Here is a 26,409-nt window from a genome sequence, read left to right on the forward strand (position 1 = left end):
TGTGTGTGTGTGAGAGAGAGAGAGAGAGAGAGAGAGAGAGAGAGAGAGAGAGAGAGAGAGATCCTGTATGAGTATGGTAGAGCGATGAAACCGAAAAATTGAAAATTGCTTCTCTGATTTGTTTAGCATAGAACACAGAGAGATTTGCTATCTAGTACTCTTTTTTTCTTAAATTTCATATATATTTTACTGCAACATCACTACAGTCTTGCAAATAGGGCTTTTTAAATTTACTTGTGATGTTGAGGTAATGCCATTTCATGCTAGAAGAGTTGTAAATGATATTGTACGGTAACATATGTTGCAGTACAAAGACCCAAACAAAGGTGAAAAGCATCTGAAAAAGTGATGGGTAGTCTGCTTACCTGCACATTAAAATATATTTAAATCAAACACAGTTTATGTCTCATTAATATAAACTAAGCAATGCATCTTGGATCCTTTAAGCATTCATGAGCTACAGTATGTGTATCTGTATATAAGGCAAAGGCAAGCGGTGCAGAGAGGAGGAATTGTGTTTTCTAATGTCGATTCTCACCAAGGCTGCTATAAATTTACCATGGGAAATTACCCGAGTCGCATAACTTGGGCAAGATTGCCAGAGTTTTGGGGTTCTGACATAATAAGATTTAGTGAAGCAGGACTGAAGTGTGAAATAGTGCCCTAGCATTATTTTGGATTCAGGAAACCAAAAATTTTCACAATTCTGACATTAACAATTCATATAAAAATAGGAAAAGGGCTACAAGATTGAATGGATTGTTATGTCTATCCCATCTGGCTCTGCCTCCCTCCTGTCGTCATGCCTTTGTTTTGTTTTTCCATGTGCTCATGTTTGGTTTTCCCATGGGTCCTCTTGCCACACCCCTGTCATCTGATGCCCCGCCTCTTCTTATTGATTTCAGGTGTCCCTACATTAGTTACTTATCAGGCCTGGGTTTCCTGTGTTTGAGTGCTGGTCTTTGTTAAACGCACAGCTGTGCAGGTCAGTGTTTCTCATCGCTGTGGTACTTGTATTTAATTATGTCAAAACCTGTAATCCATGTAAATTGTGTCTCTCTACCTGAACAACATGCTAATTTGATCCTGGACTGCCTTAATGATGATGCCTGGGGATTTGCCCATATTAAATTTCACTCTTCTCAGTATGCGTGTCTGCATCCTTATCGCTGTGTGAATGTGGCGTTACAAGGATATATATACACAGTATTCTCTAAACCCACCCACATGGCCATCATCTGCATGTTACAAAGGCTTTTATCATAGAGATTTCTCTGCAATGAAAATTATTTGGACCATGAGTATGTGATGGTCTGATATTGACTAGATTACGTTTAATTAATTAAAAACTTACAATTAAGTTTAAGTGTAAGATGACAAGAACATTCCTGGATTGTTCTGACTATGAGATCCTTAAGGCTGTATATAATATATATTAGTTAGATACCTGCTTTTAAAAATAATTAGGTCATGGTGCACCTAGGAGGATGGATATGCCCACTCATCACACACACAGACACTACACCTGCCCTGCTTCAAATCACCTGATAATTAAACCCATGCACCTGCCCTAGTTTACATGGCCTTCTATGTGATCCCCATAGGTCCTCGCCTGCAGTGCATGGCTCCCTGCTCAGCACGGGAGAGCCAGGTGACGTCACACTGCTGCATCAGCACCACGGGAGTTCGTATCGGGTCTACTTCCTTCAGCATCCACTGCTGGGGAGTTGCTACAGAGAATAAAGAACCTTTGCTGCCTCACACACCTCTCGCTAATCCAATGCAATTAACAAGAAAAAAATAGATATTTACATTTATGGAATTTGGCAGACGCCCTTATCCAGAGCGACTTACATTTTTATACAAGTGAGCAATTGAGGGTTAAGGGCCTTGCTCAGGGGCACCTCAGTCATGGCCTGGGGATCGAACCTGCAACCCTCCGGTCATAAGACCAGTTCCCTAACCGCTAGGCCATGACTGCCCTATAAAAATTATAATAAAAATAAATTGAATAAAAATTAAGAATCAATTAAATACACAATGTCTAATTTGATATTCTTAAGAGTGACTACTAAAAAAAACCTGTTTTTCTACACAAACCAAGCACTTGAATTAAAGGGGGAGGGGGAGGATTTAGAGCTCTAATTAAAAAGCAAAACAAAAGAAATTACAGAATGATGGTAAATTTGAGGTTTTTGATAAAGCCATTCCAGAATGCTTGTAAATCAGAGCTTTAAAAAAAGTGGGAAATATCTGTCAAGTTCTTTCACATGTCAGAGAAGATCAGGGTGCATTGAATTTGTTCCACAATAATGAATCAAAAGATGATTCTTATCCATATGGAGTGTGTGTGCGTGTGGGGGGGGGGATTTAAAACCAAAAGTTTTGCAGGGATGGACAGTGCCAAAACATGTAACGTTTGTGGTATCTGAAAGTGATGAGGTGGACACATATGCTGACCAGAGCAAGGTGTTTTGAAGGGCAATCCAAAATCAGGGTCATATAAACAGGCAAGGGTCAAATCCAGGAGTGAGTCATTCATATTTAATAAAACTAAACAAAACCAACAAGAACAGACTTACATACAAGAACCTCTGGACAGAACTATGAACCACGGGGATGTTACAACAATAATGACCAGTACAGACTACACAGAAACCAGGGATTAAATACAGGGGAAATCAAGGAAAACCAAGTACAAACACCTGAGAAAACTAATGAAAGGCAGGGCTACAAACAAGAAGGAGGGAACAGAAAAACACTGAAACCAGACTCAATGAATTTCAAAATAAGAGTACACAAAGGGAAACCAGGAAATATAAACCAAAACAAGAGGGGTAGTAGACAGGAATCATAACAGTACTAGGATGACAGGATCTCAACAGCAGCACACAAATTTTGGGCTTGGGTATGGGTAGAATTAATAATATCTAAACTTAGTCTAGTGTGCACAGTGACAATGTTATGTACATTAACTGTTAGTACTTTATGAATTATGACATGGTTAACACAAATGGAGAGTGAATTTAGTACAATTTTTGCTGCTGGTCTTCCTCAGTAAATTGTCACCGGGCGGGGTGTAAAATGGATACAAATTAATTATTATATCGTGATCGATCGATCGATCGCCAGTGGTTGGCGCCAGAGCGAACTAGTAACTCATTGAATCATAGATATGGATCAGAGGTAAATAAACTAGATTTTTTTTTTTCGGCGTGAGAAATCGTATGTGTGGCGTGAGAGCGTGTGAAGATGGTCAAATGCGTGTGTCTCACACTCAATGCGTGAGAGTTGGCAACCCTGACTCTACTACTGACCACATCAGTATCGATGAGGTTACTGTCTTCCTTTTGCATCCCCTTAGCAAAAAGAAGTTTATTCAAGTGTACTATGTGTATACTTTTTTTTTTGTTACTAGAAATGTTCCAATTTAGTCCGAAAAAGTATTAAAATTGTATACTTTCTAGTCCACTTAAAGTATATGGTCTGTATAAATATGCTTGCTATACTTAAACTTATACTAAAGTATACTTAATAAAATGAACTTTAAGTATACTATTTTTTGCTAAGGGTCTCTTTGCAAAGTCATGGTTGATGTCATGTCTGGCTCCGCCCCCACCACTAGCTGTCAAGTCTCTGTCCTGTTCCATCTGTCAGTGTTCTTCCATGCCTGTTTGCCCCGCCTTCTGATTTGTAACCCCGCCTCCGTGTCTCCTTATCCTTAACCCTAGCCTTGCTTGTCTGTGTATTTGCCCTAGTGTTTAGTACTGGTTTGTGATCTGTGTCTTCCTTGTATTACTATCAGTGTTTCTTATTAAAATCTGGTTTTCCTGCATCTTGCATCCAACCCAGCTTGCTCCAAGTGTTACAGCTGACTGTAGAGGTTCATGTAGAGGTGAAAACGGGGCACTGCCTCCACATTCGATGACTAGAAGAGAAAGGCTGAAACGGTGCCACACCATTAGAGAGAAGAGAACAACTATGTATGGAACATGCTTGGACATCAGAGTCATGCAACGTATGTGCCTGGACATTCAGATCATCATTGACTATGAAATGGCAGTAGGTGCCTGTAATGTTCACGACTCCCTCCTGGATGCACCGAGTGATTCCGATACACAATTAGAAATCCAGGATAACGACGCCTTAAAAAGCTCCCTGACCTCCCTCGCCACAGCTAATGAGGACGACCCTCTTCTGACAAGCCTAGCAAATGTCCTCACAGACAGCCTTAGCATGTCCACAGCTAAGCAGAAGTCCCTGCATTCAGCATGTCCAGTAATCTTATACCAGTGCCAAATAAATGTCAAATGTGTCCTGCTTCACAGGCTGTTTCTCTGTGACACAGCAATTATCCTGGAATACTAAGAGACTCTGTTCACCAGATCTCTTCCAGTTTACATATCACCACACTGATATGAAAAATTTGTGTCACAAATAAATATTATAAAATGAAGTACAATCTCTCTCTCTCTCTCTCTCTCTCTCTCTCTCTCTATACATCATTATGATGTAACTGATCGAACCAATGGTGCTTCCAGGAAATAAGATACAAATGTGTTTTAGGAACCCCTATGTGAACAGTGGGGAGGGAGGTGGAGGTAGAAAATGTATGAGGTGTTGAGGGTTTACTGTGGAGGCTGTGCTCTGGGCAAATCCCTACGAGACTCACATTAATGAAGGATAAGCATTATACAGGCAGTAGGCTCTAACATGTTTGTGTATGGTTCAGTCTTCATTAAGATCCAAATTACTCTTGCAGAGTTTTAATTAAAATTTCAAAAATTTAATTACTGTTGAGGTAAAATGAATTTATTGGGATTTATGGGAATTTTTCCTTTAGTTGGTGTGGGTGCAAATTCCTGAATAAAATGACATAGCATTTCATATTACGTATGTACATGTAAAGTGTTCCAGTATTTATGTAAGATGTCATGAACTTGTATGAAATGGTTCATAACATCTTATAAATGTCATATTAAATGGTAATTTATATGTGACCTTCATATAAAATAGTATTTACTATGTGAAAACACACATGTAAATCTCCTTTTGCCAGTAGTTTCCAGTTACTTGAGCTGGAATTCAACCTCTCAGCAGACACAGTCTGATGTGCACATGTGATGTTTCATGAGCAACAGGAACTGACCTTCCTTAGTTGGACAAAAATGCTCAGCTTTTTTCATAGTTAAAAATATCATCTTTCTTAATATTTTTGTAACAATAAATGGTACCAACGATTCACTGTCAATCTTCCTGGAGGCTATGAGAGGTTCAATGAATTAGTGTTCTTCATAGGAAGCAGACTGACTTCATCATGAGTAATTACCCTAACCTGCATATTACTTAAAACACATGGACCATTTCATTTTAATATTCAAATGTTTAAAGTATTATCAAAATAAAAGAGCTCTCTTGAGATCCATAAATGTCTCTTGAGATCTCTTTTTCCTGAGTCTCCTGAGTTTCAACACTCAGACACCCATAGACATGTAGAGATGGAGATTAATGGAACTGTCTATGCTTCTCACTCAAGGGTGCAGGGAAAAACGAAGGTCACATACAATATTACAGAGAGGCATAGACGCAAATCCCTGTGGACTGACAACTGAGACTAAAGTCAGTGTTCACATGAAGCCTTCATCTGTTATCTTCCCCACAACCCTCACAGCATGTGGCAGATATAAAGAAGCTAAATGACAGGTCGACATGGGGAGGGAATCATGGATACATACCGTGCATGATTGGCACCTGAGGCTAAAATATAGAAGTATAAAGTTAGACCTCTTTTGTCAGGTAGCAAATACCAGTAAAATGAAGTGTCAATCAAGATCACCCTTTTCAGATAATATTTTTGAATTAAAAAAGGATGACAGGGTCTTTGGCTTCTCTGTAACCAAACAACATGCAATCCAGTTAAAAACATACAAAGATGATTGTAGCTGAGCTCTTAATGTTTTCCTCAATTTCTAAATCAAAGAGTATATGGTATATTTGCACTAGAGTCTAGTAATATTGCTACGCCAACACACCACCCAGAGCAAATTTAGAGACTTCTGTGTTTTTGTTTTCACAGAAATGTGGCTCAATTACAGAATACCTGACACCATCATCCAGCTGAGTCAGTTTGCTTTGTCTCATGCTGAGAGAAATGTAGCTATCTCAAGACTCAAGGAGCGGGTCTGTGTGGTACCATTAACACAGAGTAGTGCAAGAACTCTGCTGTTTCCAAGAACAACTCACCACTGCTAGAGTTTGTGACTGTTTAATGCAGGCCATTAGACCATATTATCTACTGTAGAAATTCACACCCATGCTAATACTTGAGGTGTACAATGGACTTCCTGACTGGGAAACCTCAGTGATTGTTAATCAGGGTCAGCATGTCCAGCACAGATTCACTGAGCCCCGGAGACCCCCTGTGAGCTCAGCCCACGGATGGGTAATAATGCACCGCTGGAACTACATCATCAAGTTTGCTGGCACTACTGTGGGTCTCATAAACAGAGATGATGGGTCCGCAAAAACAGAGGAGGTCCAGCACGTTAAGAACTGCTGCAAAGTCATCAACCTGTGCCTGAATGTGCACAAAACAAAATAGATCGCAGTTGACTTTAGGAAAGTACAGAGTTATTATCACTCTCCACTCAACATCAGTGATCTGCAGAAATAGTTTCAACCATCAAATTCCTTGGTGTCCACCTAGCAGAGAACCTTGAATCTCAAAATGTTTCATAGCCAAGGAATTCAGGAACTCACAGCGGTGGAATTTCTGACATATTTCTTATTATTTCATCCATTTCTAGCTTAGCAAACAGCAAATCACTTTTTAACAAAGACTGATCCAGCTAAGCTTGTAGGACTGAGCAATACAGAAGGGCATTCATTCATCAGACTCTTTAACTCACCCACCCCGTGTCTGATAAGCTTTTGAACTGTAATGCTACTCAACCAAGGAGACAGCAACTCCCAAAATTTTCTGCATTGTCTTATTGTGTTGATCCTTCTCCCCTCAATATAATCACCTGTTTCTCTTCACTAGGCCATTATATATACTAGAAGGTTCCCTAGACTCTTTGCGAAGTATTGCCCACATATCTTTGTAAGCATACAGAGTGTTTATTCTGATTGTTTTACATGGTTTGACCCAGTTTGTCTTGTTCTCTTCTTGTGGATTTCTTTCTGCTTCTGCTTGGTTTATGCTCTTTTTGGTGTCAGGGCTGGCTCGGATGCCATGCCATCCACGTCCACTAGGGGCACCCGAGCCAGTCCTAGACTCCAGCAACGCAATCAGCAATGATCTGTCTCACCTGTTGCCATGGCTTCTTAAGGAAGCCCGTGGAAACGGATCATTGCTGATTCGTTGTGGTTATGCCGTTGCGTTCTCAGCCTCTCCTGTCTTTCTCTGTTGCAGCGTTTGCCTCTGTAGGTGTCCCGTCACCTATCTCTCCTGTCTGTTTTCTCTGTCTTTTTCCGAGTCCTCTCCTGCGTCGCTTACTGACCTCCCTCAAGTTTTCCTCAACCTGTTTATCTTCCTATCCCGTTGCTGTTTGTATGGGAAGGGTTTTTTGTTTGAGTAGCCTTTTTGCTATTAGCCAGCTTCTTCCCCTGGCGTCCTTGTTTTGCTTTATTTCTTTTTACGCGTTGAGCTGTCCGTGTTTATTTAGGCGCTCCTTTTAGTTCTGTTAGTTTTTTGTGGCACTTGGTTCCACCTCTCCCTTGCTCTCTCTAACGCGGTGTGTGCGTCCCTACCCACCGACGTTACATTTGGACTAAACTGACCTGGACTGTTTCTGGCATCGCCATTGGATTACGCATCACATGTAGCATCACATGAACAATTGTTACGACCCGCCCCTGTCTAGGTAGGGGCGAACGAACAAAGAAAGACACGGAGGGGTGGAGGTGAACTGCGCTCCACAGACACAAATAAGACCTCTAACCTACCTGACCAAACCTAACCTCAATAACGTACATACATGGCACGTGCCCCTAAACTAGTGTTTTAACAAAGGGTTCCCCTACGTGAATGGAATGTAAGGGCCCAACTAAACTGTCCACTTATAAGAAAATACAAACCAAAAACATCACATACAAACACCAACCAAACAAACAATAACGTATCTCAGTCTATTTGCCGTCAACATGCCCATCTCTACACTCGTCACGCGCTACTAAAATCACGTCTCTTGGCGCGTCCATAAAACGACAGTTGATCATAGTCTACGCGTCGTTCTACAATCAAAAGGATTTCACAACACACTTAGTCAAGATCAATCGAAGAGACTCTTAACGCGCTACGATTTCTCACAACTCATAACGCGCTGGATGGAAACCTGGCAAGTAAACACTCAGCGCGAGATACACTAAAATGTTCTCACGACTCATAACGCGCTAGATGGAAACCTGGCAAGTAAACACTCTTAGGGCGATTTACAATAAAATGTTCTCACGACTCATAACGCACATGGTCACAAGCTCTCTACGAGGCTCTGCGAGTCTGTCTGCAAGTCTATCTGCAAATCTAGCCTCTCGTACCAGTGCGCGCTGTCCCGATTTTAAGACCCATACCACGCCCCGTTAGAGGGCCTAGACACACAACCATTGGCCTGTGCCAAACGAGACGCAGCAGTAAGCAATCCGAATTAACAAGTCTGACTTGATAACGCAGATGCCCGTAACACCCCCACCCAAAAAGATAACACATCAGTAATACATTGTGTTCACATATTCAAAACAGACACTCAACCGACAGCCCACGACAGGGCGTCTGCAACAACATTGTCCATGCCCTTCTTGTGCTGAATGACGAGGTTGTAATCCTGGATGAGAAGAGCCCAGCGCATCAAACGTTGGTTCTTATTATACATCCTCGAGAGAAAGACAAGGGGGTTATGGTCCGTATAGACGATAACAGGAGAAGGAGTAGATCCCACATATACATCAAAGTGCTGTATGGCTAAAAGCAATGCCAGAGTCTCCTTCTCGATGGTGGAATACCGTCGTTGATAGTCCGTAAACTTGTGGGAATAAAAACAGACAGGATGTTGTAGACCGGTGTCGTCTGTCTGGAGTAGTACTGCTCCGGCACCGAGATCACTTGCGTCCAGGGGCAGACAAAACAGGTGCAGAAGACAACAAAACCTTGACACTGTTAAAAGCGTGATCACAAGCATCATTCCAAACAAATGGACAAGAAGGGCTTAACAACTTGGTTAGTGGACAAATAACATCCGCAAAGTTCCTACAAAAACGCCTATAATACCCAGCCATACCCAAAAACCGGCGGAGACTACGCAGAGATTGCGGAACTGGATAATCCTGGATAGCCTGAACTTTTGCGGTTAGGGGGCAAACTTTGCCATTGCCAACCAACACACCCAAATAAGACACAGTAGCTTGTGCAAACACACATTTCGACAGGTTAAGAGTTAAAGACGCCCGCGAAAGACGCTCAAATACTTCCCGTAAAAGCTGAACATGACTACTCCAATCGGTACTAAACAAAAGCACATCATCCAAATAAGCCGCACAGTCAGACAGATCACCTAAAACCAAATTAATAAGCTTTTGAAACGTAGCGGGTGCGTTCTTAAAACCAAAGGGCATCACAGTATACTGCAAAAAGTTGTCAGGAGTTACAAATGCAGATATGTTGGACGCTTCCTCCGTTAGTGGCACCTGCCAGTAGCCTTTTAATAGATCTAACTTGGTCACGTAAGCAGCAGAACCAACCTTGTCTATACAATCATCCACTCTGGGCAGTGGATACGAATCAGCAACAGTAAGTGCATTAACCTTCCTGTAATCTGTACACAAACGTGAACTTCCGTCAGGTTTGGGGACCAAGATACAAGGAGAACTCCAAGGACTAATGCTTGGCTTAGCCAGGCCATGCTTCACCAAATACTCCACCTCAGTCCGCATGGCAGCTCTCTTTTCTGCATTAGCTCTATATGGGTGCTGTTTGACTGGCTTGTCACAAAGGACCTCAACATGATGTGTGGGGACCGTGGTTTGTGTGGGCACATCATTAAACAAATGTGAGTAGTCGTGAACCAATTCTATAATGTCGTCTCTTTGTTCTTCCTCCAAATACACCAGAGTTGATGGTAATGCAGACAATGCTTGGGAATTGGACAGCTGAGCAGGTATTACAGCACGAGCACGCAATGACGCAGCATCCACCACAGGAAAACCAGCATTATCCACCAAACCCACAGAAGACACTGGTACTCCATTGGTGTTGTCACCACCCGACTGATCCTTAGAAACATAAGACTTCAGCATGTGAACATGACAGAACTGTGTGCCAGTTCTTCTTTCAGGGACCTGTATCACATAATTGGCATCACTCAACTTTTCTTTCACCTGATAGGGTCCAGCAAACTTTGCTGAAAAGCAAGAACCAGGCACAGGCAGTAAAACCAAGACTTTATCCCCTGGCTTAAACTCACGGTGAACAGCTTTCTTGTCAAATGCACACTTCATCTGTGTTTGAGTGGCCTGTAGGGCTTCTCTTGCCACTTTCCATGCATGATACAGTCGGTCTCTGAAAGTAGACACATATTCCAATACAGACCTTCTCTGTTCATGAGGGGGTTCTGACAGTAAAAACTCTTGAAACGAAGTAAGAGGACCACGGTACGAATGACCGAACACCAAATCTGCAGGACTAAAACCAAGAGACTCTTGAACAGCTCCTCGGAATGCAAACATTATAAACGGAAGCCCTTCATCCCAGTCTTTCTGTGACATAAAACAAAAACGTTTGAGTGCAGCTTTCAATGACTGGTGGAACCTCTCCAGAGCACCCTGAGACTCAGGATGATAAGGGGAGGAAACAACATGCTTCACATTTAGTATACTCATCACCTGCTGGAACAACTTAGCAGTAAAATTTGTACCCTGGTCACTTTGTATCTCTTTGGGTAACCCAAACAGAGAGAAGAACTTCATTAGGGCCCGCACTATGACGGGGGCTGTAATTTTCCTCAAAGGAACTGCCTCAGGGAACCGTGTAGCCGAACACATAATGGTTAACAAATACTGATTTCCAGTCTTTGTTTTAGGCAGAGGACCGATGCAATCAATGATTACTCGTTCGAACGGCTCACTCATAATGGGCACTGGACAAAGAGGAGCAGGAGCAACACTCTGGTTTGGTTTACCAGTACACTGACAGACATGGCAGGATCGACAATAAGCAACAACATCTCTTTTGAGACCAGGCCAAAAGAAACACCTCAAAACGCGGTCATATGTTTTTGTTATACCTAAATGGCCAGACCACTGTAACGTTTGTGACGGGCAGGCATGACGCAATTGCAGAATTTAAAGGGTTTTAATGAAAAGAGAGACAAACACAACTAACCACAGAAGGCAGAGGGAGCTAGGCTAACGATAGGGAGAGAACACCAATGACACGGGTAAGCTACACTACAGAGAAACGTAAACGCAAAAACCACAATGGACCTAGAACTACGAAACATATATGAGGGGAGGTACACAATGAGGGGAGCAATGATGCAGGGACAACAATGGCGTAGACTATGAACTAAACAGACAAGGAAATATAAACTACAAGAGATTAACTAAGACTATGAACAAGCACAAAGTAAACACAAGCATGAAATACGGGGGGGGACCAAACCAACATACAAAGACTAGAAACAAAACAGAGAGGGTACAAGGGCAAAGGCATGAACAGAAAGCAAGGTACAACTGAGGAACAATGAGGAACTTACGTACAGGGAATGACCGACAAGGGAATGAAACACTCGGGGTTCTTTATACACAGAGACAAGACGGTGAAACGAGACTCAGGTGTGTGGGCACTAACGAGGGGGCGTGACAGACAGAGGGAGGAACGAATGGGAGCGGGGAGCTAGGCGGGACCAGGGAGGAGGGAGGGGCTGGACGTGACATAACCCCCCCTCAAGGCGTGCAACTCCGGGGCACGCCAACCAGGGAGGGCCGGACAGACGCTGGGGACAGAGACACCATGACACAGAGGGAAACGAACGGGCGAGGCCGGGGCAGGGACAACAGACACGGGGCAGGATGGAGACAACGGCCCGGACTCCAGACGTATGGGAGGACCGGGACAAGGACTGGGCGGTGACGTGGGAAAGGGACCAGACGGCACAGGACAGGGGGTCAACACAGGAGGCGGGACCAAGGGAGCTGGACAAGATGGGGTCAAGGGCACAGGACCGGACACCAGGGAGGACTGAGATGCAGAGGCAAACAGGTGGAGGACGACAGAGACAGGGACGGGAACAAAGTGGGTGACGATCTGCGGAACAGAGACGGGAACAGGGACATGGAGGACACTACCACGCACGGACACAGGGACAGGCACGTGGACGCGGACAGAGACGCACACAGGAACGGGGACCAACAGGAAACCAGGGAGGGGACAGGGCAAAAGAGGGAACACAGGCGATTGTAAAACAGGGTTAACATGAGTGTCAGTGTCTGAACAGTTCAGCATGGGACCAGCCCCAGGCCCACAGGCGGGCAAGGCAGTCACTGTGGGGGCTGGCGTAAGCTGAGGAGTGTCCTGGGGAACCAGCAGAGCCGGAGGAGGGTCCAGGGGAGCCGGGGAAGGGTTCATGGGTACTGGCGGGTTCAGCTGAGGGACAGCGGAACCCGGGGAGGCCGGCGGAGGGGCCGCAGGGGCCTGGGAGGCCAGGCGATGGGCCGCAGGGACCGGCAGGACCTGTTGGCCGGTAGAGGGAACATGCAGGGTCCGCTGGCGGGCAGAGGGAACCGGCGGGGACCGCTGGCGGGCAGCGGGGACAGGCGGGGACCGCTGGCGGGCAGCGGGAACATGCGGTCTGTTTACGTTTACAGGCGGTTCTGTTTACGTTTACAGAAACGTAAACGCAAAAACCACAATGGACCTAGAACTACGAAACATATATGAGGGGAGGTACACAATGAGGGGAGCAATGATGCAGGGACAACAATGGCGTAGACTATGAACTAAACAGACAAGGAAATATAAACTAAGACTATGAACAAGCACAAAGTAAACACAAGCATGAAATACGGGGGGGAACCAAACCAACATACAAAGACTAGAAACAAAACAGAGAGGGTACAAGGGCAAAGGCATGAACAGAAAGCAAGGTACAACTGAGGAACAATGAGGAACTTACGTACAGGGAATGACCGACAAGGGAATGAAACACTCGGGGTTCTTTATACAGAGACAAGACGGTGAAACGAGACTCAGGTGTGTGGGCACTAACGAGGGGGCGTGACAGACAGAGGGAGGAACGAATGGGAGCGGGGAGCTAGGCGGGACCAGGGAGGAGGGAGGGGCTGGACGTGACAACCACGAACTGTCATGTGCTAAACGCAGCACGTGTTGTCTATAAGAAACAGGCAGCCACTATCTGATCCACACTACGCAAACCCGCATTCTTGATGTCAACCCAGCGACGCAATAATAAACCACGATCAAGGTGATAAGACACAGAACCACACCCACTATCACCAGCTACTGTTTTTCCTACTTTATCCAAGCACTGGAAAAGAGAAGGATCTAACTGTTGTTCTTTAACGAGTTGTTTTCTACCAGCACTACACTCTATCGTCGGCAATAGATCCTGCCCTTTAGTGTCGTGACTTGTACGGACACTTGGGTTGGAAAAGCAAGTCTCCACCTGATCATCAGCTAGAAAAGTATCTGACAAATCAATATCTGCGTTTTTACGTGCCTGAGCACGAGTAACAGCACATGCAGGAAACACAACAGGATCTACAATACTACTCGGAACAGGTGCGTCTATGACTTCAAGGCTGGGAAACACCTGACCTCCTGCAAGGTCATTGCCTAAAATCAAGTCCACACCGTCGATAGGCAGTGTGTCACATATTGCCAGCGTACACTCACCTACCACTAATTCCGAGCTCAAGTGTACAGTATGGAGGGGCACTTTAATGTAACGTGTCCCCAAACTTCTACACACAACATGTACACCACTAAAAGACTGCGCAGAAAAAGGTAAAACACTAGCTAAAAGCAGTGATTGGGCCGCACCAGTATCCCTTAAAATTCGAACAGGAGTAGTCGTCTCATCTTTATGTAAACTCACGCCACCCTTAGACATAAAAGGTTGAAAGGGGGACTCCTTAACGGACATGTTACAAGGGGCCTTGTTCACAAACGCAACGCCAGTAGAGCCGCCACCCGGCGGTTTCCCTTGTCTCTCTAATTTTCGCTTCAACATTAAACACTCTCGAGCGATATGACCAGTTTTGTGACAGTAATAACATTCGCGGGACGGAGACGAACATACCGGCGAGCGACGCATATGTCCCGACGTAGGCAACGTATTCTCTTCCTTAGGGCAAGCACCAACAACTTTGGACACAGGTTTGTGCGTGAGCACGAACTCATCAGCGAGCACAGTAGCTTGCGAAACAGTCGTCACTGAGCGCTCATTTTAATAAACCACCACCCGTTCAGGGAGGCAATTCTTAAACTCTTCTAACAAGACTAACTCGCGCAAAGACTCAAAATCGACCACCTTATTTGCACTACACCATTTATCGAAGAGTACGCTCTTATCGCGACAGAACTCGACATACATTTGCGTTGGCTGTTTTTTTAACTGTCTAAAATGTTGTCGATAAGCCTCAGGGACTAGTTCATATGCTCGTAAAATAGCCGCTTTAACCACCTCATATTGCAGGCTATCTTGTAACGACAGACTAGAGTAAACTTCTTGGGCTTTACCCCCAAGTCTACATTGCAACAACAAGGACCAAACTTCACTAGGCCAACCAAGAGTTACCGCAATTCGCTCAAACACGCTAAAATAGGTGTCAACTTCAGCTTCTCTAAAAGAAGGCACCAGGGATATCCATTTACTCACATCAAATGCAGGCAATCGAGACGCATTCACAACAGACACAGTCGGTGTAGGCAGGTGGAGAGGAGATGTGTTTGGACCAACGGTGACGGCGGGAGGAGAAGAGGGCAGATTGAAACACCGGTTGAGCGGCACCTAGCTCAAGCTCACGTAAACGCACCTCTCGCTCGAGTTCCAGCCGACGTACCGCCAGGTCGAACTCGAATTTCTGCTTCCTCACCTCAGCGCGTTCTTTTGCCTCCAACTGAACTCGCGCCAAGCGCAAATCCAGCGGTTCTTGACCATACAGAGAGTCACTCATCACCGGTGAGCCAGGTGTAAACGGGGGCAACACGCCCACTGCCGGACCCTCAGCTATTTCCATGTCCGCGTCCTGAGTTACAAACGGGTTGTCCTCCGCTTCACCACCCCCACACGAAACGGAAGGGAGTGCCCCGCACGTTGTGTCTACCACAGCCTGTGTACTCAGAACCCCTCCTTCGACTAAGTGGGTAACTACTAAATCACGTACCTCTTTCTTTAACATGGAGCGAACGACCGAAATGTTGTAATGCCCAGCTAACGCAATTAAATCGTCCTTTCTGCAGGCATCCAATGCCTGAAAACTAGGAGCCTCGAGGAACATACTAACCTGAAATTGAGACATTGCAGCTTTCTCCCCAAAAACCACAGGGTAACTTACCAACTATGGGTTATGAAACACTCACGAACAGCAACACGTCACTATATGGTCACCAGACACAAACCATGGCCTAGAACAGGCAATTCACCTTACCACACCGTGGGCGGGAACATGCAAATTTATGTAAATCCCGGACGAACCCCCACATGTTACGACCCGCCCCTGTCTAGGTAGGGGCGAACGAACAAAGAAAGACACGGAGGGGTGGAGGTGAACTGCTAGAACTAGGACACAGACACAAAGGTTTCAGTTGCCACGTTTTACTTTGTGGTGAGCAACAATAGACAAACAAATACACTTCTTATAAGTGGACTGAGGACCGTGCCAAAGGAAAGAAACAAAAATAAGACCTCTAACCTACCTGACCAAACCTAACCTCAATAACGTACATACATGGCACGTGCCCCTAAACTAGAGTTTTAACAAAGGGTTCCCCTATGTGAATGGAAGGTAAGGGCCCAACTAAACTGTCCACTTATAAGAAAATACAAACCAAAAACATCACATACAAACACCAACCAAACAAACAATAACGTATCTCAGTCTATTTGCCGTCAACATGCCCATCTCTACACTCGTCACGCGCTACTAAAATCATGTCTCTTGGCGCGTCCATAAAACGACAGTTGATCATAGTCTACGCGTCGTTCTACAATCAAAAGGATTTCACAACGCACTTAGTCAAGATCAATCGAAGGGACTCTTAACACGCGCTACGATTTCTCACAACTCATAACGCGCTGGATGGAAACCTGGCAAGTAAACACTCTTAGCGCGAGATACACTAAAATGTTCTCACGACTCATAACGCGCTAGATGGAAACCTGGCAAGTAAACACTCTTAGGGCGATTTACAATAAAATGTTCTCACGACTCATAACGCACATGGTCACAAGCTCTCTACGAGGCTCTGCGAGTCTGTCTGCAAGTCTATCTGCAAATCTAGCCTCTCGTACCAGTGCGCGCTGTCCCGATTTTAAGACCCATACCACGCCCCGTTAGAGGGCCTAGACACACAACCATTGGCCGGTGCCAAACGAGACGCAGCAGTAAGCAATCCGAATTAACAAGTCTGACTTGATAACGCAGATGCCCGTAACAACAATCCTTAGGAAAATGAATAAACACAGGACAAATCTTTTAGTATAGTCACTCGCCTTTTTACTATATCACAACCTACCATGTACCTGGTTGATTGGACCCAATGTGTTCTGGTTGTCTCTCAGAGATCGATAAAGTTCTATCTATTCATCCATCCATCATCTAAATAAGCTCATCAATATATATCTACATTTTGTATAATATATAGCATTTATTTGATTAATATTTTATACAGCTGTGCCAACCGTTCTCTGACATTATTATTAATTTCAAAATGCATAAAAAATGTGAAATTTGTGTACAATTATCACAGGTCATTGAAGAGGGAACTGTTCAAATTGTGCATGTGGGTCAGTGTGCAGATTCACTGAAATGAAATATAGCCTGGGACTCTCTCATTTATGAAATTATGCCATCTGAATGTAAGCAGTTGTGCATAATAGCAGAAAAGTCCTAAACGTTTGGTATGTCCTATCGGCAGTGTTGTATAAAGTATTCGAGACCCATACTTGAGTAAAAGTACAAGTACTCTATCAAAACATTTACTTGAGTAGAAGTTGAAGTGTTCTTTAAAAACTTTACTTAAGTAGAAGTACAGAAGTATTCAGCATTTTTTGTACTTGAGTATTGCAAGTAGTTTAGTCTAAAATTTATTACTCAAGTACTGAAAGTAAAAAGTACAAGTATTGTGTTTTGAATTAATTAAAGAAAGCCATCAAAGTTTGATTATCAATTGTTTTTATATATCACTTACAAATCAAAGATGTCAAAGATCACAAATACAAGTGTTCTGTATGTACTTAAAAAACTGGGGTTAACACTTCGTACACAAAAAACAGATAACCTATGTCCCGCTACGTTGTAGGTTTGACGCAAAAGTACAAATTCGCCATAATTTAGCTGAGAAAACGAGGTGTATTTTGGACGTAAAATCCGTCCGTCGGATTCTAAGGGTGAGCTTACTGCCCGTTTACCCCCAATAAATGCCCTTACCCTATAAAAACACTACACTATAAAATGGGCACATGATTAGTCAGCACGTCACCTGTATTGCCAGCTAATGTTAAGTGAATTCTGCAGCACGCCATGAACATAATTAGGTTAGTTAGCTAAGATATCCAACCTAACTAGTGCTTACTGCGCTCTTCTGCTGTTACCAAACACGGTACCATCTCTTTTAATGAGATAAAAAGCGAATTATTTGGAATAATTTCGAATATATGTGTATTTTTATAAATATGTAAATGAAGCTGAAGGTGCTGGAAAATACTGAAAATGGACCTTCAAAGTGCCGTACAAGTGCATGAAATCCACCTTGTAACTTCACACGCTCAAAAATCGAGAGGTGCACGACCTCGCGACGCGACTGCGCGCGTGGTTAACGCGCATGGGCGGAGCCACCGCGATTGCGTCATTTTTGCCGCGCGGACCCTTGTGTCAGTAACAGCGTGTCAAGTGAACCTAGATTAGAAGCTCAAGTGTTCAGTGAAGGCAGCAGCAGAGTTAACGAGACGCGACCGGAGCATGCGCAGTTTTCATAAGACAGCCTGATCGCTTGACCCAGTGACAGCGCCAGCTAACGTATATAATTGTAACGAGTAACTATACAGCACGTAAAAAATATATCGGAGTAAAAGTATTAAACTGATGGAAAATATGTAGTGAAGCAAAAGTGGAAGTAGGAGAAAAAAATAATACTCCAGTAAAGTACAGATACAGCATTTTAGTACTTAAGTACAGTAGCGAAGTAGTTCTACTTCGTTACTATACAACTCTGCCTATCGGTGCACATATTTGGATAGTTTTATCTAGACTTTTCAACAGAATAAGTGTAGTGTCTTTTATCTTTAAGTATTACTATATGAACCTGGCTGTGTAATTTGGCCACAGTTTGTAAACTGGATTTTTGCATACATGTTTAGATACCAGTGTAGCTGAAATTATCACACAATGGCACTGTTATGTAAAAGCAATGCCATAACTGTTTGGCCTTTTTTATTCTCTGCACAAAAATGAAAAAAGCATGATTTTATAAAAACAAACTACACTTGTTATATGTGTAACATTCTGTTATTCTTCTAATAATTTTTTTAATTTAGAGAATCACTGTATTCTGTACATACATTTCTGAAATTTGCCACAAGATCAACATGAGACTGTCAAACAGATCATTTCTTTCACAACTATGAAAAAGTTGCAGTGAAACATGATATAATTTCATGCACACAGTAATATTTTCACTCAGATGCTCTTATATTATTTGTACAGTAATATCGGAAAAGCACATGCACGGTAAAACCTGTAGGTTTAGCTATAAAAACAAAAGTATCCATTTATTTTTTAAATGATCAGATGGGTCTGTTGGTCTGCTTGTTTTAGTTGCAGGGAGAGAATTCTTGTGCCAAACGTACACAAGCTCATCTCTTTTGGCACCAGGATCCCTTCAGTCCAAGCAGATTATGTGTTGGGTCCAAACAGTTTATATTTTTCATGCCAATGGTGGAGATGAAGGATGGGTACTCCAGGGGCTCTTGTTGTCTAAGGAGTTCCATTTAATGCCCAGAAAATAGAAATGGCACATGAGCATTTTATGAATCACTTCCCTTTAAAAGGAGCACCATGTTTTATTTATGTGGGAAATAATCTTTCTTTGATGGTATATTATAAGGCTGGAATGACACAAAAAAGGGGTTTTGTACATTTTAAAATTCGTTCTGCGTAAAGCACATTGTATGTTTCAAATAGGGAATCATCTGTGAGTCCATCTGCAGTCAACTGCATGTGTAGTGTTTCTGAATATAAAACCTCATCCTTCTTCAGTGTGAAAAAAAACAAACAAACGTCCCTTGTGCAGCATTTTAAGAGGCCGATTCATTCTTCAGCACTGGGTTAAAATTATTTACTTTTCAGAATGATGCAAAATGAAACTGATGACAAGCTGCCAGTGGTGGGAATGTTCTAATCAGTCTAATGAAGTGTTAGTGAATTTTGGTACATATATCAAAATAAATATATAGCAAACAAATATAGCAAAATAACCTGTTTGATCAGTTCTGTATAACTTCTAAAGATTGCCTTCCAAATTTAATTTGTTCATGGCATAATATATATGATAATATACATCCCTGGGTGCACATATAGTAGTCCACTTTGTTATCCAGAACTAGGGTTATGTGTTACCAGCTCCACATGATGACTTCCAGGACAATTTTCCCTAAAACTTTTACCATTGCAGTATCCTGTTTTTGTCATTATTCAATTTATTACCTTGGGACGTTATAAATCTGGCAGCTTGTCCCTGCCTTTTGGTGTTCCTCAGGGCTCAGTTCTTGGCCCCCTTCTCTTTATTATCTATATTCTACCACTTGGTGAGGTCATTCGGCAGCATGGTCTGCAATTCCATTGCTATGCTGACGACACTCAGATATATGTCTGCACCAGGCCTTCTGACCAACTACCTCCAGATACGTTAGTAAACTGTCTGGTTGATATTAGAAAATGGATGACAAAGAATTTCCTTAAACTCAACACCCATAAATCTGAAGCCATACTTATTGCATCACCAACCACTCTTAAGAAGCTTGATCAACCCATACTGTCTATCCCAGATTTTATTACATCCTCTGTAGCTCAGGTCCGCAATCTTGGTGTTATTTTTGATTCATCACTTTCCATGGAAGCTCATATTAATAACATCACTAAAACAGCTTTTTTTCATCTGAAGAATATCGCCAGATTGCGCCCTTCTCTCTCAGACACTGTAGCAGAAACCCTTATACATGCCTTCATTACATCCAGACTAGATTATTGTAATTCAGTCTTAGTTGGGCTTCCTGCCAGCAGCTTGAAGAAGCTCCAGTATGTTCAGAACTCTGCAGCTAGGGTCCTCACACACACTCGATCCTGGGAACACATTACTCCAAAGCTCAATGAGCTACACTGGCTCCCTGTCCATTTCCGTATACAGTTTAAGGTTCTTCTTTTGGTTTATAAATCTTTACATGGCATGGCTCCTGAGTACCTTTCTTCTCTGATACAAAGATATTGTCCAACACGCTCACTTCGATCTGCCGATGCTCAGTTACTGTCTATACCCCCCTCTAGGCTTCGCACATATGGTGGAAGAGCGTTCAGTGTTGTTGGCCCTAAGTCATGGAATTCACTTCCCATCCATCTTCGCACATGCCCTTCATTATCTACTTTTAAGAGACATCTAAAAACTTATCTTTTTAAGATTGCTTTTCTAAATGCTTAGTTCGTTTATACTCTGTTATCTCATTGTAATGTTTTTTAGCTGCTTTTATGATCATGATTATTATTAATTTTCTTCTTAGTACTGTTATTAACATTTTTTTCCTTTGCTGTTATGGAAAGTGTCCTTGTGTTATTTGAAAGGCGCTTATAAATAAATTCTATTATAGTCATATACTTTCGGGAGCTGACTGATTCCTCTCTCCACCACCCCTGTCGTGCACAATCAGAATGTTCCTGTGTGGCCCTGGCTTTCTGCCCTCTCTGCCTTCTGTGTCCTCCATTTCACGACCTTCCTGAGTTAGCCTTTTCATTCGCAACGATGAGGGTGAACACTTCAAAGAGCCCGTTAGAACCGTGTTGCTCTCCGGCTCAGCCAGCGTGGTTCTGCCTCGCCCATAGTGAGTCAGTCCCTTGCGGAAATGGATAGTGAAGAGACCATAGGTGATGGGGTCCAGGATGGCATTAAAGAGGCCAAAAATGAAAAGCATGTGCGTAAGTGAGTGGGATACAGTCTCCTCCAAGTCATCGGGGAGAAACCAGTACCACAGCCCCAACAGGTAGTACGGCGTCCAGCACACAATGAAGGATGTAACGATGACGATGCTCATTTTCAAAGTCCTCATGCGGGCCTTAGGGATGTTGTTGATGGAGCAGCGCAGGTGGACTCCTGTTGAGGACTCTGCAGGGAGGGCAATATGTGTTAGACTTGTAATTACAATCATTTGACTTGTAACTAGAATTATGTTTATTCATCTTTAGGTACGTGATGTATCTTTGCCTCTAAAACCACAACAGTGATTACAATAAATGAATAAGAAATGAGACCATTTACATATTGAAAAATGTCTGGCTATTATCACCTAGAATGAGCAATAAAGATATCCTTTACATTTTAGCCAGTGGGAGAATATAATGTATGCAAGTACATTTCATTTTTATTTTCTTCAAACACTAAAATTAAACATGGAGTGAAAAAAATCCATAATTGTGGACAAGACATTATTCCTGGACTATTAATAATTACATCATCATCTTCATGGTAATTATTATTGCTCTTGTGAGTGTTTATGAGTTAATTATGACTTACTGTGTCCTTTGGTCATTCTCTGAGAGATTTCCACCAAAATACACGTATAACAGAAGATCATGATGACCAGAGGTAGCAGAAACAGACACACGAAGGTGAACATGTTGTATAGCGTCTCCTGCCAGCGCTTGGTGAAACTCCCCCGTGTGGTGCACTGTGTAAAGCTGGTTGGAACTGTGATTGTCACATTGTGAAATATAAAGACCTGTTGGGGAACAGGAAGACATCTTCCCATTACAGGGCTGTAAAAAGCAATACAACGAGGCAATATTAATCCTAAAAGTCCAGGCCTAAGCAGCCAAAAATCTTTTGATATTTTATGTTAAATCATATATGATCTTGACTGGAATTGGCTTCTGGTAATTTTTTAGCTGTTGGTTGACTGTGTGGTCATAAAGTGTGCAGTCTTGGACCTTACAAAGTGAATTATGTGACCGTGTGTGAACATAATGTGTACAATCCTGGACCTTGTGCTATGGCATTATCCCATCAGGAATCCTCAGCAATTAGGTTTTGTGTACAGAATAATTCTGTGTAAAATGTGATGTTCAGTGGAAAGAGCAACCTGAAATGGGGTGCAATCAATTGCATTAATATTGCAATAATTCTGTATGTAAAAATTCTGTACTTTACACATTACATTAATATATTCTTCATTTAATTTAATAGTCTAGCCACAGATCTGTGTTAAATAGATCCTACAGAATGCTGATGTTGGGATTTCATGGTCAGTCAGAGGGTCCTTGTAATACACTGTAGAACCTGCCACGCATAAAGCATCATGAAGCAGATGAAACATTCCTGCAGGTACTGCCAATGCCGAAGACTGATTACTAATGGCTCAAGAGATGTGAGAGTAAACTATTCAGTAAACTAATTCTCTGCAGCATCTATATGAGATTATGTTGAGATTATGTCGAGATTATGTAGAGATTATGTTAAGCTGGAGATCTGAGTGTATCACATAGTCTCTAATAGATAAGGAAAACTACACAATTATCATCTACAACACTAAAACAACTCTCTGTACTTCATCATGTGATTTGTGCCTTTAGAACAATGTTTTTTTCCCAGTGCCTAATATACATATTCTTAATTGACTTAAAACAAGCCCTAACAAGTTCAGTTTAGCAGACCACAAGTACTTGCTCGGGTGAGAAAAAACATGAAAAAATTATCCCAGGTCAGTGCCATTACATTATGCCATCATATTAAAATGGCCTGACAAACTTTGATCGTTATGTGCCTAAATGAGTCTACTGACCCATGGGAATGGAGCTAAAGTAGATTCAGACTCACATTAAGGATTAGACCGATTAAACTGTGAACAGTGTTCTCACACTACAACAAGACCAATCAACATCCCTTTCCATGATTGAACAAATTCGCTGAGACAGACATCAATGATTGTGGAACCTACTGTGCCCTACAATTATAATGCAATGCAATCTTCAGGTACCTTTCCTGTGAGTCTCACACCTGCAAGGAAACCTTATTCTCGTGATTAAAGGTCTGTCACATAACACAATTAAGCTCACATATTAAAGGACAGAAACAGAATAGGCAAAGGACATGCATGCATTCGTACACAAAGCAATAATATATGTAGCCAAAGTTGAACATAAGGTATATATTTAAGTACAGAAGTAGCACTAGACTAGATCTTATCACAAGATGTTTCCTCTGCAAGGTGTTTCTGGCCTCTGGATTTATTCTGGCTTTATTCTGGGTTTATTCAGTAAGTGCACTGGACTCAGTGCTGCTGCTCAGGGATAAAATGGAGGAAGAAAGAACACAAGCAGAAACAAGGATTCCTGACCGCGCACCTGAGGGACGGAGAACACGACGCTCATGATCCACGCAGCACTCAGCATCATCTTGCTCTTCTTTTTGGCCTCACTGATGGCCAGTGGGTTGAGGATGGCAGAGTGGCGGTCCAGGCTGATCACCACTGTGACGAAAGCACAGGAGTACATGGCCACCAGCTTGAGGAACATGAGGAGGCGACAGGCCAGGTCGCCGGCCCGCCACTGCACGGTCATGTTCCACGCCGCGTCCACGGGCATGACGATGAAGGTCACCAGCAGGTCGGCCACGGTCAGGTTGATGATGAGGATGCGCACGTGTGACTTGCGCCGGGCGCCGGAGCTGGCGGCCCACAGCACGGCCAGGTTGCACGCCGCTGACACGGCGCACAGGGTGAAGGTGATGACCACGCGGGCTTTGGCTGCTGCCGAGAAGGTGGGCAGACGCAAGGCCGTCTGCCCCTCGTCCCCACCGCTGGCGTTCAGCGCGCTGTCGGTTCTCTGCTCAAACGTGTGGTTCATCTCTAAAGTATCGGGCGGAGGGCGGAGAGCTGGCTTTAGTTGCTTGTCTTCGTCTGACATTAAGTTGATATTAGGATAGTAGAAAGAGGAATTGCATGTCAAAGAAGGGCTTGTGCACATACACTGTCATTCCCTCCTTGGATAAACTAATATTTCAACATAACGTGTGATTATATAGCCTGAAGAAGCGGATGGTAGAAGTATGAGTGTATGAAGGGGATCTTAAGTTGGGATTCAAAGCTGACATCCAGGTGTCATGTGATGGACACAGCTATGTGTGGAGGGGAGAGCAGGTTTGATCTATAGGGTCAGCACAGATTCATATATTCTGATTAGCAGAGGAAGATGGTAGAGTCCTTCTCATCACTGCAGCTAGTATCTGGCTTTATATTTGTTAATCTGAAAACGTGTGGGGAATACGTGGTGGAAGGTATGTGGAGTAAAACCTATTACACAATAGTTAACCTCATGAGTAAATTAAACGTAAAGAAAAATGCGAGAAAAAAATGCATTTAAGTACATTAATAGTATTCTAGACCTCCAGGCAAAGTTGGAACAGATTTCTATAAAGAGAACAAATTAACGCTGATATTAAAAATGACCAGTCGAAAATCATTCATAGATCCCGAGAGTCAATGCAACAGTCAATGCGCTGAATTAACTTTTTAAAATAAGTTACGCGTTCAAACGTGTTCTGTTTCCAACACGCTGTTCTATATTTCTTACTGATTATTATTGTTAGACTTACCCGGTAACCCTAAATATGTACCATCAAAATATTTTGCATATAGAATCCAATGACCTTGAATCACGTATCCGTGCTTCACAAATAAAAGGATACTTCGGAAATCAGTAGTCAAACGACGAAGCAGCTTGTTTGAATACACTGTACGGTCCAAGTCCAGTTAGAAAGAACACAAATTCAAAAACGTGCATCTGCTAAACGTGCGCACAGGTGTGTATCGCAGTTGTAGTCCAAGTAGACACCTGTTCATTGACTTACTGAAGATGGACGATAAAAAATAACACTACGTTCCAAGTTAAGACGAAATAGAATTGAATTTTATTCAATGTTTTTTTATAACCGAAATAAGAGCATTGAAAATGATTCGGATACTAATATTCTAATAGGCTACATATTACATCTTCAAATGAAACGTGTTCACGGTCGGAGTGCAGACCGAGTGTAGAGATGTTCACTCTGCTGGTGTAGTTTGCTGCCTCGGGTCTTCAGATACACGCCCAAAGCCCTGGAGCGCCACTTTATTCCAGCCTGCCACCCAAATCACATCCTTTTGTTGACGCACTTCTGCCGTGTACGTTTGAATTTAAAAGAAAAACCTCTTCCTTTGAGAATTCTCCTGATGATCCCATATTTGAAACGAACAATATAGGGCAATGCTGCGTGTAAATAGACTTCGAATGGACAAAAAGTAAATTCCTTTTTATTGCAGCCTTATAGTGTAAAAGGCTTACAATTAGTGTTCTCAGCGTTGAACTCAGTAACATGCTTTTCCAGGTGACACCAAAAGTGCAGAGGGTACCATCTAGCAAAGACTAATTTAAAACAAACAAACAAAAATTATATAATGAATAATAATAATAATAATAATTATTATTATTATTATTATTATTATTATTATTATTACTGCAGCAACAGCAACAATAATAATAATACAAAGCTAGGATTCAGTTAGACTGAATCAAATTACAAACATTTACATTTCCCTGGAGTGCATGCATGATGTATTTGTTCCTAATCAGAATCAGGTCATTCATTACCAGATAATCTATGGACAACTAACTGATGCTTGCAGAACTCATGTGATATAGAGCATCAGAGTTTATAAAGAGGCAAAGAAAGTTATATGTTATATACTGTATAAGATTGATAGAATGCAAGAATGTTATATACATGATTGATAGAACACAAGAATCACATAGTTCCAGATCTAGCATTAGCTTAAAAACATAGTTGTTCCATATAAATAGCTTAAAATCTGAATACTGAAGGTGTAAAAATGATTAATGATGATATAATTATAATTGGTTTAAATTACAAGAATGACT

At 42.5% G+C, this 26,409-nt stretch overlaps 1 protein-coding gene and 1 long non-coding RNA gene across 2 annotated transcripts in view; one reads left to right on the forward strand and one right to left on the reverse strand.

Moving 5' to 3' along the window:
* Positions 1-1,972, forward strand: part of LOC143493046 (uncharacterized) — a 37,119-nt gene extending 35,147 nt beyond the window's left edge. The window contains exons 3-4 of the long non-coding RNA XR_013125318.1: positions 906-985; positions 1,605-1,972. This is a non-coding gene — a long non-coding RNA (uncharacterized LOC143493046). The remainder of the gene's footprint in view (positions 1-905; positions 986-1,604) is intronic.
* A 17,848-nt stretch (positions 1,973-19,820) lies between these two features.
* gnrhr4 (gonadotropin releasing hormone receptor 4) lies at positions 19,821-24,399 on the reverse strand. The gene is made up of 3 exons (XM_076997318.1): positions 23,839-24,399; positions 22,013-22,217; positions 19,821-21,604 (listed from the first exon to the last, which is right to left on the reverse strand). Exons 1-3 carry the CDS (start codon positions 24,397-24,399, stop codon positions 21,093-21,095), a joined length of 1,278 nt encoding a protein of 425 aa, XP_076853433.1. The 3' UTR covers positions 19,821-21,092.
* Between the last annotated feature and the right edge of the window lie 2,010 nt (positions 24,400-26,409).

Source organism: Brachyhypopomus gauderio, chromosome 2 (genome assembly GCF_052324685.1).
Source record: "Brachyhypopomus gauderio isolate BG-103 chromosome 2, BGAUD_0.2, whole genome shotgun sequence".
In the NCBI taxonomy this organism is placed as follows: Eukaryota; Metazoa; Chordata; class Actinopteri; order Gymnotiformes; family Hypopomidae; genus Brachyhypopomus; species Brachyhypopomus gauderio.

What these genes read in the sequence shown, in the direction of transcription:
- gnrhr4 (XM_076997318.1), bottom strand. Translation starts at nt 24,399, where the DNA reads ATGTCAGACGAAGACAAGCAACTAAAGCCAGCTCTCCGCCCTCCGCCC. An exon ending in TCGTGTTCTCCGTCCCTCAG is followed by an intron (nt 22,218 to 23,838) that starts GTGCGCGGTCAG and finishes GTTCCCCAACAG; the next exon opens with GTCTTTATATTTCACAATGT. An exon ending in GAGAATGACCAAAGGACACA is followed by an intron (nt 21,605 to 22,012) that starts GTAAGTCATAAT and finishes CCCTCCCTGCAG; the next exon opens with AGTCCTCAACAGGAGTCCAC.